The 13,578-nt window shown below is 33.9% G+C and overlaps 1 protein-coding gene across 1 annotated transcript in view; it reads right to left on the bottom strand.

Moving 5' to 3' along the window:
- The window catches only part of LOC144442203 (glypican-6-like), a 71,327-nt gene that overhangs the window by 25,740 nt on the left and 32,009 nt on the right, over window positions 1-13,578 (bottom strand). Inside the window, exon 3 of the mRNA XM_078131485.1 lies at window positions 12,824-13,215. Coding sequence (XP_077987611.1) covers window positions 12,824-13,215 — 392 coding nt within the window. The remainder of the gene's footprint in view (window positions 1-12,823; window positions 13,216-13,578) is intronic.

Raw genomic sequence — 13,578 nt, forward strand, 5'->3', positions numbered from 1 at the left:
ATAAATATATTCATCACACTATTAGCCTTTCAAAATATACCATTTTTATTAAATGTATCACACGATAATAATTTCATATTTCTATTCCTATCATACACATCACGCATTTATGGTAATCATATCAGTAGTATTTACAAATTCAAGAAATCGGAAAACTGTCGTACAACAACTTTATACATTTTTTTGCAAAATTTGGAACAAATATTACTCCAATAGTATGACCTGTTACCAGTTCAGAAACACCTTCAAATGGTAGGTTAACATGGAGAGTTGATAATCGAATGACTGCCATGCGCCAACACACAATTGCCTAGACGTCACCATGTCTGGTTGCCTAGGATACGACATCTTCAAGGTAAAATTATTTTGGAAACTATGATACAAGTGAGAGATACACGAGAGAAAATCGATAGTCACACTTTGATTTTGGTGGCGGCAATAAATCTAACTTACATGTGTACCAATTAATAAAACATTCTTAAAGTGAAATATAACTTTGTATCAACAATGTTGGCCGAGGAAGGAGGGTGTAAAGAAACAATTTGCTGAGTAGTTCTAATTCACTATGTTTGATTTGTATTACCAGACATTAAAATTTCATGGTTGTCGTTACTCCAGCCAGTCATAAAGACACTTCATAATTTGCATCAAGTTCACTCACCATCAAAACCAGATCAAGGTTAGCGGAAACAGGGGTAAAAAGGTCAACTTGTACGCTAATAAATCTAGTTTGACTGTATCTTCTAAGATATCACCTGGAAATCTATCACTTGAGTGATTTCTTTCAGATTTTAGATGCCAGAAAATGTTTGCAGCTTTTGTGAGTTGTACTGTACTGTACGTATGTGTAGTCGTTTATAATTCCACTATTGCTATCTCGTGTAGAAGTGTGAAGCCCACTGAATTAACATTAGCCAGACTAAGTACAGCGTACTGCACTTTCGGCTAATATCATTCCTATGGGCTTCACGTGCATACACAGAGATTTGCCTTAGGTATATCCAGAATTACTTTGTGAACCTAAACTACTAAAATAAATTACATTTTACGATTTGGTTGGAATTTTCCATCACTTAGACGATTTTTATCTAAATGTAATTTTCATACATTTCACAAAATTGTGTATAAATTCAAAGCAACTACCACCAATACTTCTAATTTAAGGTTTATTTCATTGATAGAATTTGAGATTGTCAGTTACAGATATGCAATGAAATGAGTGATAATATCACTGGATAATAATGAGACAGGTGAAAAGTGATGACAATGTTACATTGTCTTGTTCGTATATTTATGCCTCACACATACCGTACTACAATGCTGGAAAATTATGAATACACACATACTTCGTAATTCCATTGATATTCTAGTCAATACCGATTGGCATTGAATCATTATAACACACTGCAAACCATTACTAGACAAGTCCTTAGACATTTTTCCCCCTCACCTTCATGTACAGAGAACATAAACAGTTTCTGAAGAAACAAAATTAGCAAAACTGAACTCAAGTGAAAATTCTTTCTTGATTTCATCAAAAATAAATTTTAAGTGTGACAATTTTTTTTTTAAATTTAGAAAATTCCGCTCTGTAAATTTCTGCAGGCAATATATATGTTTAGCTTAATTAAAGATATGCATATGAAAAAGGAACATTTGCATAAATCTTAGTAGTTGTGATTCAGTTTGATGAAAATTTTCAAAAATTTATCTCGATATCAAAAATTTCTGCATGCAATGTATTTGCATATTAATTTTTAAAAAAAGAGATGCATGTAAAATAGAAACAGTAATTTATACACTGCCTGTAAGATGAGATTGATTTTGATGAAAATTTTTACAAATCAAGAAATATGTGGTGAAAAATTTCCATGCAGCTTGATTTCTTAAGAGATGCATGTCAAAAAGATAGGGTTAGTAAATTTACACAAAGCCCTGCTGAGATTCTTGAACAGTATATATCACAGTGTATGGAATGCAGATATTCAACTCTGAAATTCAATCGAATAACTTGACACAAAAGATACATTAAAATATGAAAGATTGCATATTTAAATAACAATAACACCCAGTATTCTCAGGTTGCCCATTGTAACCTTTTATATTTTAAATACTCCGATTACGTTATGACATCATTATAAATTGATTGACGAGTTAGATTAATTCCGAGTTTATGGATAATGTCGCAGATTAATTAGTATTCATGTATTCGTATCAACTTAATCCATTTTAGAAGTTGCCTTTGAAAAGGCTGAATAAATTTGTCCCTAAATAATCTAATAACTCCAAGTGTTGACTTACTGAACATAATAAATTTTAAGGTGAAATTTTCTTACAAAGCCTTCACTGTCTGAAAAAGATTGAATATCAATATGTTTTTGATAACATATAAAGGATGTGATACGCTACTACGCAGCTTATCTTGCGCTAGGGTTCGTTGACAACAATGCAGTATCGTTACGGCTAGCATCCAGTTTCTAATCACTATTACTCATTCTTTCAAAAGAACACTCCTGCTGACAGTAAATTAGAAGTCTTTATTTTAAATGTCAGCCTTGCTTTGCCTGTCAAATACCTGAACAGAAATATTCACTATTCAAAAAAAATTTACTTCTTGGCTAATTCTTGACCAAACTTAAAAACCAAAACTTCATTATTCAAGTGTATACCCTTGTTATGACTATGAAATACTTTTTCACATTTTTCACCCCCTAAAAATCATTTTTTTAAAGTGAATTTTACATCAACCAGGTGGGATCACCACCAAAGACCTTTTAAAACTTCATAATGTCAAAATTATTGAATAGAATTCTGGAAAATTCTTTAAAAATTCATGTTATTTTGGGTCGATAATTGACAACACAATTCTTCTCATTACGGATGCTATATAAATTTTAAGGACACATCTGCAGATACTCAAGAAAGGGATTTTGCAAGATGTGAATTTATTTGACTTGTGGTGAAACAATTGACCTACACGGAATATCATACACTACAGATTTGTATGCAACAAATCAGACCTTGCAGGGACTATCATTGCAAAGGTTAATGAATGGCAAATTCTCCACATTTTTACATCTCTCTCATGACAGACCAGAGGTCACCTACATTAATCCCAATCATACATTGTAACAAAATTTACCGAACAAAAATTGTAGCTTGTCAGAACAGTTCGATAATTTTTCTGGGTAATTTTAGACTAGCCAGGTAGCGATAAATCTAACATATAATTTGATGAAATAAAACTGGCTTAGAGTCTGTCAATTTGACATAAATTTCAGGCAGATAAATTTTCACTTTCATTAAAAAGAATCTGACGTCTTTACCTCCATGAATAAATGAAGTACACATTTTTGTAATCACATTTTATCCAGACCTACCATGTAGATCACTTTCCAATTACAAAATTGCATTTTCTATACAACATAGGAAATCTGTCAGAAATACATTTTGACCTCTCTGACAAGTAATCCTGGCCACATTTGAATGGTTTTATGGCTTGATTTACAAATAACTTGGGTAATCAGCCACATATTGATTACTACATTATAGGCATCATGGGTAACCAAAATGGCTGCCTGACAACAGGTCAACTCTGAACCACAAATGTTCACCATTTTGTTTGACATTATCAGCATTCTGATTCTTGATAAAATTTGACACTGAGTGACTAAAAACATCCGACATCAAACACAAAATCGGACCTCAAATGTTCACCATTTTGTTTGAGGTTCTCAACATCACTACACTTGACAAAATGTGATAGAGAGTAAAAACAAACATGGAAGCCATCCATCACAAGATGTGATTATTTTGATCTCTGCGTTGATAATACATACTCTGAGTGATTGTGGTATGCAAACTGAACGTAATGGATGTCATTCTGATTGATACCTTTTCAACCACTGCTGCATTTATTTGAGAATTTCAACCCTAAACATGAAACCAATAATATTACAAATTATAAACACACTTCAGTCAAATTTATAACTCCTTGACACTCAAAATGGCTACCTTGCCAAAGTCTTTTTAAAATATCATTATAGATTCAACTATCAATCTTTATACATACAAAAAAGTATTCCTAAAACCACGCACTGAGGTGCAAAACCATATAAGAAATTCAAATTTTTGTCATCATTCAAATTACTGCAAATGTAAACCCAAATTCTGAAATGAATGCTGTAAAGACTCTTTTCGCCCTTAGTAAATTTGGCTCGGAGTGTTTCATGAAAACTATATGCAAACCTATTCAATCTCTTCTAGTTCTACATTTACTTCTGAAATCTAATTTTTCTTCAGCCGACTTTTTCATTCATCACATTTCTAATTTCCATATATCTGATATCTGCTATAAATTTATGGATTCTTGCATCTACAAGGTCATTCATAAAACATGCTAGCAATACTTTTCATTTCAATGGCTGTAATTTTCATAAATTGTGGAGCCACCCTGACTAGAACTACGCACGATTTAGTATGAATGAGGCAAGTGAGTCCCCATAAGCAATCTATGAATACTAATTGAGTATATTATGAATATTAATTAGGTGTGACGCATAAATTAGTAACACCCAATTTTGCTGATAGAAATCTTTGAGATTTTCATACATACTTCGTTTTGTTCAATAATCTTCAACTGCTCTTTCATTTTGATTTTATTTCAGTTCAATATACAAAGCAACTATAGTCTAGAAACAATACATTTGAGCTTACTTTCTAAGATCTCTCAATACAGCATTTGTTCTTGATATTTTATTGCAGCACGAATTAGACGTTAAAATATGAACTAGAATTGTAATGGCAGACAGCACAGCAGAAAGTTGGTATTCTAGTTGTATTTTTGCCAGACGCCAAGTAGTCAAATCTACTTGAATACTTTGACAATTGTAGTTCAAAATAAACATAATTGAACATAAAACACATGTAAAAACATTAAATTGAGCAATTTTATCTTCTACTAGGGTTCTAAAATCGTACTAAAAATTCGAAAATCTCAATGTTAGGGTTACCCACCACAAAGGCAAACTTAATACGTCAGTAACTAACATATTATGTTCTTTAACAAGTACGTCTTGTTACAGCACCGACTATATTCACTATAAATTGTACACTCCCTTTCAACAATATGCAAAATAAATCGCCTGATTGGTCAATCTGTATGTGAGTGAGGTTTTCTTTGGGTGTCAAACGTGACACTGTGAGGCTTTTAGACGACAGTTAATTCAACACCATGTCAAGTCAATCCATTATTATTCTGACGCTTGGAATTCCAAAAATGATGCTAATGCTGCTACCACACCACCACTAATTTTAGGGGAGAAAAATCTCAAAGCTAGCAAAGACACACAGACATTTGGTGTTATCAATGTCAATTTTCATTATTTGACGTATTTAGTATGAAAATGATATCAAATTATGATTTGATTGGCTCTATTATTTTTTGCTAAATACACTAACATGATCCGTCTGTCGGTTTGTCTGAGAATTTCAAATCCTATCATTATATATTTGACAAATGCAATTTTGAATTATGTCAAACTGCGATAAAAAAAGAAACAGTAATTACCGACCGGGAAAAATTGCAATTAAAATAAAATTGCACAAGATGACATGCCTTGCCAACAGATGAAGTGAAATTGATTCAAATATGAAAAAATAATTGGGTAGTCGTTCGGTAAATTTAAATTAAAGACGGAAACATACCAGATTCAAAATGAAAAATTACTTGTCAATATTTTTGTAGGTCTTCCTCTTCCTCATATTTTGCACATGAGAAAATATGCATATCTAATTCTTTTTCGATTTTTATTTATAGACCAAATGATATGAGATGATGAAACTGGAAAGTAACGAATGAAAACAAAATATAGCAATTATAAATAATTCACATTAGCTCATAATTTTGTCTCTGATATGAAATAGCTAACAGCGGTTTTGAAACTAACAGCCAAATTCATTGCCCCCATGATGAAAATTGATTTGTAAAGACACCATCACAGTAAATTACTATTATTTGACCAGTTGCTGTTACCATGGAAACTGATTAAAAGACATTCTAAGGTGTATATTTCAATTGTTATGACATCCTGTCATCGTAATAGAAATGTAACGCCATTATCTATCATTTACCAATCACTAAACATGCACATAAATCGTTTGAAAATCTAAACAGACTGGTTTTCTTCGTGACTAAATCTCAAATTCCCTCCAGATACAAAGACAAAAGTTATAACCCTAATATCCCTCAGATCTGTAGTCACAAATGTAACTTTATGATAAACATTGTCTTATTTTCATATGAAGTAAATCTAAAGCATTTAAGCTAGTATAAAAATTTATGCATACTGGTGTTGCTTTGTTGATCAAGATTTGGAAAATGATTGTCGTACGGTAGTAACAGGAGAATGATAATCTATAAATTCATATTTAGGCTCCAAAATTTGGTGGGAAAATATAAAGATAGTCCAACAAGATTTCATTGTACTTATCTTTGATGGAAAATTAAATATTACGGCCAATGAAAGTCAATTTATGAGGTGATGCTGTTTTTATATGATGCTGAAACAACCTCACTAAGTAGGATATCCTTCTGGTGGGAAAATATGAATGAAGGGCTGATGAAATTTGAAATATGAAAATTTGTAGTCACACACACTAAAATCTTGGTGAGGGAAAATGGAAACTAATTTATAGATTACTGTTTTAGCATACTGACGCAGGAAACTAGAGTGCATAAAACCAGGAAAATACACCGGATACAATCAGGATAAACTCTGGATAAAATCTGGAAATATGATGGATAAAATGAAGGGAATGCACACTTGATAAAATCAGGGTCAACAGAAGTCTACTCAAATCCAAAAAGTTCAAATATATGGTTTGTAAGGCAGACAAGAAAGACAGCAAGCAAGCAGGCAAAAAAGGTCAGACAGCAGGCAGGCAAAAAAGGTCAAATGAAAGTGATTCAGTATTTCAAGAAACTTAGAGTAGAAAGATGATGAAAGCAGCAAAGCTTTCAAACTTCATGTTGTTTCCTTCATCTTAATTACTTTCTATAATGTCACAGAGTTAATTGCAGGAAAAGCTCATTCTCGAAATGAATTTGCAGCCAGGCTAATGACAGGACTTCCATTACTGCTTGCAGACCGATGCCATCAACTTAACTCTATCATCTACAATTCTCATATACAGACCTATGCCATCAACTTAACTCTACATCATCTAGAATTCTTATATACAGACCGATGCCATCAACTTAACTCTATATCATCTACAATTCTCATATACAATTGCAACTATTATTGCTATTTTTTCTTTTCACTTTCTTTCCAAATTGACAATTTCGTCATATTTTCTTCCGAAATTTCATATAAGCATACAGTTTTTCTGATATTCACAAGTTTTGGTCCAAAATAAACCACAGTAACACATAACATAACATAACATAACACAACACAACATAATAATATAACATAACATAACATAATATAATATATTATAGCCTGCCAATTTGTGCAATGTACATGACATAATATAAAACAAAAGAATCTAATATAGTGACACCACCAACAGACCAAAATTCCTGAAATCATTGTTTGTTTGTTTTTCATTGTCATGATTTTTAATGTTTTATTTTGTATTTATTTGTCTTCATTCTTTCATTCTATTTTGCATGGCAAACTTAAAACTGCATCCATGGCTGGTTTTGTGTTGAATAAATAAATAAATAAATAAATAAATAAATAAAGGACCATAATGCACCATGTTTCAAATTCTGATAAAAATTCTTCACAAAGTGTGATTCCGTTTTGATATAAAGTTGAATTCAATGCCCATTCGATTCTCTCCCATTACAATTCAACAAGTTTCTTTCTTCAATTTGATCGCAATTTAACCATTTTCTTTTTTCATTTTCACCACTCTATTGCACAGTTTGATACCTATTTAGGTAAATTATATTTCAATTTTGGGTTTATAATTTACCTGCACTTTCTCTTCTGTAATATTATACAGTATAATTTACTATTGAAAGCTTTTTACGATAGACAATTTTGTGCATTTGGTAAATTGCTATTCAGCAAGAAAATAATTGACGTATGACATCCGCTGAAATCAAGATCAAATCTAGCTACTGTACCTTATACAGAAGAATCAGCAAATATGTTTATAGTGGCATGAAGTACATTTCTAGAAATGCTTTTTTCTGAAACTGCATTTTAACTTTGTTGTGTCAATAATTTTGTTTTTGTTTATATCTGCTTCAAATTTCCTGTTTGTATCGTACGACAAGTTGAACAACTTAATATCATTTCACTCATTTGGATAACTATCTTAGCCAAGACACTAGGCTATCTAACCAGGCATACTGACTTGACAGTATATATACTCCAGTCTTACAAATCACATCTGGGTTGCTCTGACGAATGACATTTTCAAGCCAGACAGCGAAATCTCTGGGCCATGTAATTTTAGGCCATCTTCCTATCTTTTGCAGCCATAAAATCACCCATGTTAAAAAAATTCATGAATTCGGCATTGCTATGTTTTATTCAAAACCTGACCTAGGTCCATACATGAATGCAAGCACAGTTGTGTTTAACTGTCCTAAGTAAATTTCCGTTAAGTTTCAGACTTAAAACTGGTCTGCAAATATTTAAACTCTATCTGCATGACATCAATGTAGAGTACAAAGCTGATGATGTGACAGTATATTGACATTTGCTGCATAGGTTAGCACTTTGCTGGTATATCCACCGATACAGGGTACAGCTTAGATGGCAACAGCTACAGAGAAGATACAATGATGGCACACACAAATGCTGAGTAGAAAGCTGACACTTCAAAAGCACATGAATGCCTGGTAGAGAGTTGACAATTGGATGACACACCAACGCAGGGTACAAAGTTGATGCTCGGACGGCACATCAATGCTGGGTACTGGGTCGATGCTTTGACAGTGCCGACAAAAACTTGATTGCTATCCAAACCAAACATGCTAAGATAACAGGGGTCATGTATGGACATTGTCTGCGTAGCCATTATCACAACACACGATCCACATTTTTCTACATTTTCTCAATTCCTTCTGAACTGTTTGACATACAGGTGTACAGAACACTATTGACATATAGCTTAGTGCTTCAGATATTGGCAGCCCACCTGCAACTCACGTACACACCACTGTATCTGAATCGTAAACAAAGGCCACCTGAAAATCCAAAGTTCTCATCCATTCCTATCTTGCCAGGGTAGTTTATTTTTGTGTACCCTATACAGATTAGACAAATAAAACCCTTCAGGTGTATGTTTGTCAGTTGTTCACCCAAAGTCAATATCTCATTATATTCACTACCCCTGACAATGTCAGTCATACTACAGTGGAATTATTTTGCCATTTCTAAAAGATAAATTAACAATAACATCAAAAAAGTTTACTCTGCAGCAAAACTGCTAGACACCTGTAGCAAGCGCTCCCTTCGTTCATCTGCACAAATTTGATAAGATACAGAAAATCACTTCAAACTCTTGCCCTCTTATCCTGGTATTTTATGTTCTCTCTCGAAGATTGGTACTTCATTTACATAAAACACCACAAATTTAATTCTGTTTATGTTGAATTCACAGGTTTCAAGGATCAACTTGGAAAACTCCAATGGTGTGTACTACATTTGCTCACTTGAGTTGTAAATACAGTTACATAAACTCGTTATAACAGTACTACCCAAACATCATAGAATTTACCCTATCTGATCCTACTTGCTGATTGATACAAACTATTTTTTGTCAAATGACATATTTATTACACATGTGCGTGGTGTTATAATAATACTTTAATTTCATTTCTTGAATTCTCAGTAAATGATTTTAACAGAAATACGTCACAAAACAGAAAGTATGATTTCTTTAAACTGGAAATAACGTTAAACACAATCACCCCACAGGAAGTGCCAAAGTCTATATTTGGGTCTTATTGTTTACGTATGATGTGAGACTGGTGTTATCTGGACAGTCCCCTAAATGATGTCATTTGACCAGATATATGTATCAATTAGGCATCATCATTCAATCACATCCTTTTTTTGTCTCTTCAACTATTATCGTCAACATGCTATTTTTTTTCTTCCTGTCTCCGTTCTACCTTTGTTAGCTGTACCACAGCTCCAGGCAAATAACGACCTTTCACCTACTGGGCTTTTAGACACACGGAGTCTATAGAGTATGATTTGTTCCCTTCATTTGTTGCCTTTACTCAGTACAACGGAAAACACCTACGGTGTTAACCACCGCTTCTCAGCGATCAAAAACTGCAGTATTGATATTAAACTTCAAAAGAAAGTCTAAAATACAACAACAAAGAGTGAATTCTGCTTTTAGTGAGAAACCTTGTTTTGTTTTTTCATTTCGTTGACCTGATCAGCCATGTATATCTTTACTACAGCATATTGAGAACCTGTTGGCCACACTTCACTGAACCGACTCCTAGAAGGGAGACCTTTGGAAACCATCATGAAACTGAGTCGCTTGAAATTTTCTGCCGTGGCCATTCATGGAGATAGGGTCTGGTGAACACGACAAACTTCTGCCGATGTCTGACTTGTCAAATGATAAATGTTATTAGATTTTAATCATTTGGTTCAGTTATCACAAACCAATGAATGGGGCCCTTTCCTGTCATGGGTACAACCAAATACAACAACTTTTAAATTGAATCTGAATCAACGTTTCTTTTCTACATGCCAAGAGATTTGGAAGTCCAGAGATTCATCATAGTCTCACTCTCCAGCCGACCTTTATTTTGGTTTTGAATTTGGCTTGAGATCATGGAAACACCACAAGGCACAAGTCTCTGAGTTAGACACTTGGCTATCTTGCTTGTCAATGTTGTCTGCCCAAATATTTGGGTGAAGAACACTGTCAAGTGAGATAGCCAAATCTGTGGGTGACTTTTGAACTCCACCACTCATTGCACTGTCAAGTCAGACAGCTATATCTCTAGGCTACTTTTCAACTGAATCTAAATAACCGTTTCTTTTCTACTAGCTGAGAGACTTGGTTATCTGGCTCATCAGTGTTATTGGCCAAAATATTTATTTAGCTGTATAACATTGTAAAATGGTGGGTCTGGACCACCTTCTACTTACTTTAATGATCACTATAAACACCCCTAAACGCTTAAATCCATTCCAGCATACAGATACTAGACCTGTTAGGGTCAACCAGGTTCTAGACCTGTTAGGGTTAACCAGGTTCTAGACCTGTTAGGGTTAACCAGGTTCTAGACCTGTTAGGGTTAACCAAGTTCTAGACCTGTTAGGGTTAACCAGGTTCTAGACCTGTTAGGGTTAACCAGGTTCTAGACCTATTAGGGTTAACCAGGTTCTAGACCTGTTAGGGTTAACCAGGTTCTAGACCTGTTAGGGTTAACCAGGTTCAAGATCACATTTTAGGGAAGCTATGTATTTGAAAGTAAACACATGTTGGACGTATCAAGGTAGCTACCAAGTTCATGACTTGTGAAACACAGGATGTAGCATAAAACCAGATGGTTTTCACATCTTTTCATGGTTTTTTGTGCCTGCTATTGCAGATATCTACTAAACTTAATAATTCTTGGCATTACAAGGTTTTTATTTGACATGAAACTTCCCCTATGTACTAATGTACTACATAACTCTGAATTCTCTAGCTAGCTTGCATTTCCCATTGGATAAACCATGATTAACTTAAGACCACGATGTTGAAGTCTTGAAAACTTATTTTTGTCCAACACAACTTAATATTATTTTTCAACTTGTTTATCTAAGGAAATTCTTTCATCATGGCGTATAGCCAATCTGTTACACCTAAACTATGGACATTTTGACACAAGATCTCATACTTGGCCTTGCAGTTATTGACACTGCAGCTAAACCATGCCATGCTTGAAAGAAAGTACGACAGCCAGTCCTGTTAAACAACAGTAATGCATACATAGCAGTGATGTGTTTGTGGTGGTTTGTGTTCAAACATGGTCAGTATCTCAAATGTAAGCAGAACCTGACTTGTACAACACATGTCCTTCAGACGTAACAACAAAACATGTTGTGTCCAAATTTTTGACAAACACAAGTTTTTGTTTCTTTGCATTCCCTAATCCTATCCTATTCTACATGTATAATGAGATGAAATTCAAGATATTGTAGGCGCCAACATGAAAATTGTGTAAATGGTACAAGTTGTATGACACAAAATGGAGTTATGTTGAGACAAGAGTTCCAGATATCCACACCAATTCTGGTGAAACATGAGAAATTGGAGAGAATGTCTGTTTATGTTGCTGTATAGAAGAAAGTTTCATAGACAGCACTTAGGACTGTGAAAAAATGCCTGGGGTGGCTGTCATTTTATTGGTAAATTGGGGTGAATGAGGTTGGTTGGTGGGTGGGAGAGAATGAAGGTAAGTTGGAATGAGGTAAAATATTGGTGGCAGATTGGGGGAAAACAGGAAAAGGATAGCAAGAAAATCAACTGGTGATGGCCATGGATTGAAGATGGGTTCAAAATGGTAGAAAATGGGTTGGTAATAGTTGAATATGGGAAGGAAATGAGTTAAATGTGAGTTGAGATTGGTAGAACTTTCTCAATTACACCTGCAATGCAAAATGTGCTCAATAAACAATAGTTAGTATAAAAAGTTGATCATAGAGAATTTTTATTCAAATATACTTCATATAGAACTCGTGTAGATCAAAAACATACACTGGCTTACACGAAATTCACTTTCACAAGTTGGTATATCATAACTATGGGTTACTTGTTAGTTCGTAGTTTCTCTACTCACCTGTGCAACTCTTTCAGCTACATCAGCACCAATAGCCAACCCTTGCACAAACGTTCTCGCTGCGATGAACGCTCGCTTCACTTGCAACGAAAGCTTGTGTGGCACATCTCCAAACGGCTGCAGATCATCAACGTACTCGCTCACACATGACATGTACGTTTCGTCAAATGTATACTGTGCATTTAGAAGCTGAAACATCTTTTGAAATAAAGAGGTGAAGAACTCATTTTGGGCTTCCATGAGGTCCATATCTTCACCGTTGTAATAGCTTCGCAAATCATCAAACAAATCAGTGAAGACATAGGAATTCTGTTGGTACAGTAACCCATAGGTACGCACAAACATCTCATGAAGATCATTTTCTGCTTTGTCCAGCAGCTCTTTGAAAAAGTCTACAAATAGAAAAAAAACAAGATCAACATTAATATTAGGGGTTTACTACATTTAAAACCACATCTATATTCAGATTTAGGTACATACAATGTAAAATATGTCAATATTCAAATTTAAAGGTCAATAAAATATCAAAAGTCAATATTCAGAATTTGAGGTCAATATAATATAACAGGTCAATATTCAGATTTAGGGGTAACTAAAATATATACTTGATCAATATTCAGAATTTGAGGTTGTTATCATATAAAACAGGTCAATATTCAGCTTTCGGGGTCAATATAATACAAAACAGGTCAATATTCAGATTATGGGGTCAATATAACATAAAACAGGACAATATTCCATGATATATCGCTTGC

This window comes from Glandiceps talaboti, chromosome 11 (genome assembly GCF_964340395.1).
Source record: "Glandiceps talaboti chromosome 11, keGlaTala1.1, whole genome shotgun sequence".
Taxonomy (NCBI): Eukaryota; Metazoa; Hemichordata; class Enteropneusta; family Spengelidae; genus Glandiceps; species Glandiceps talaboti.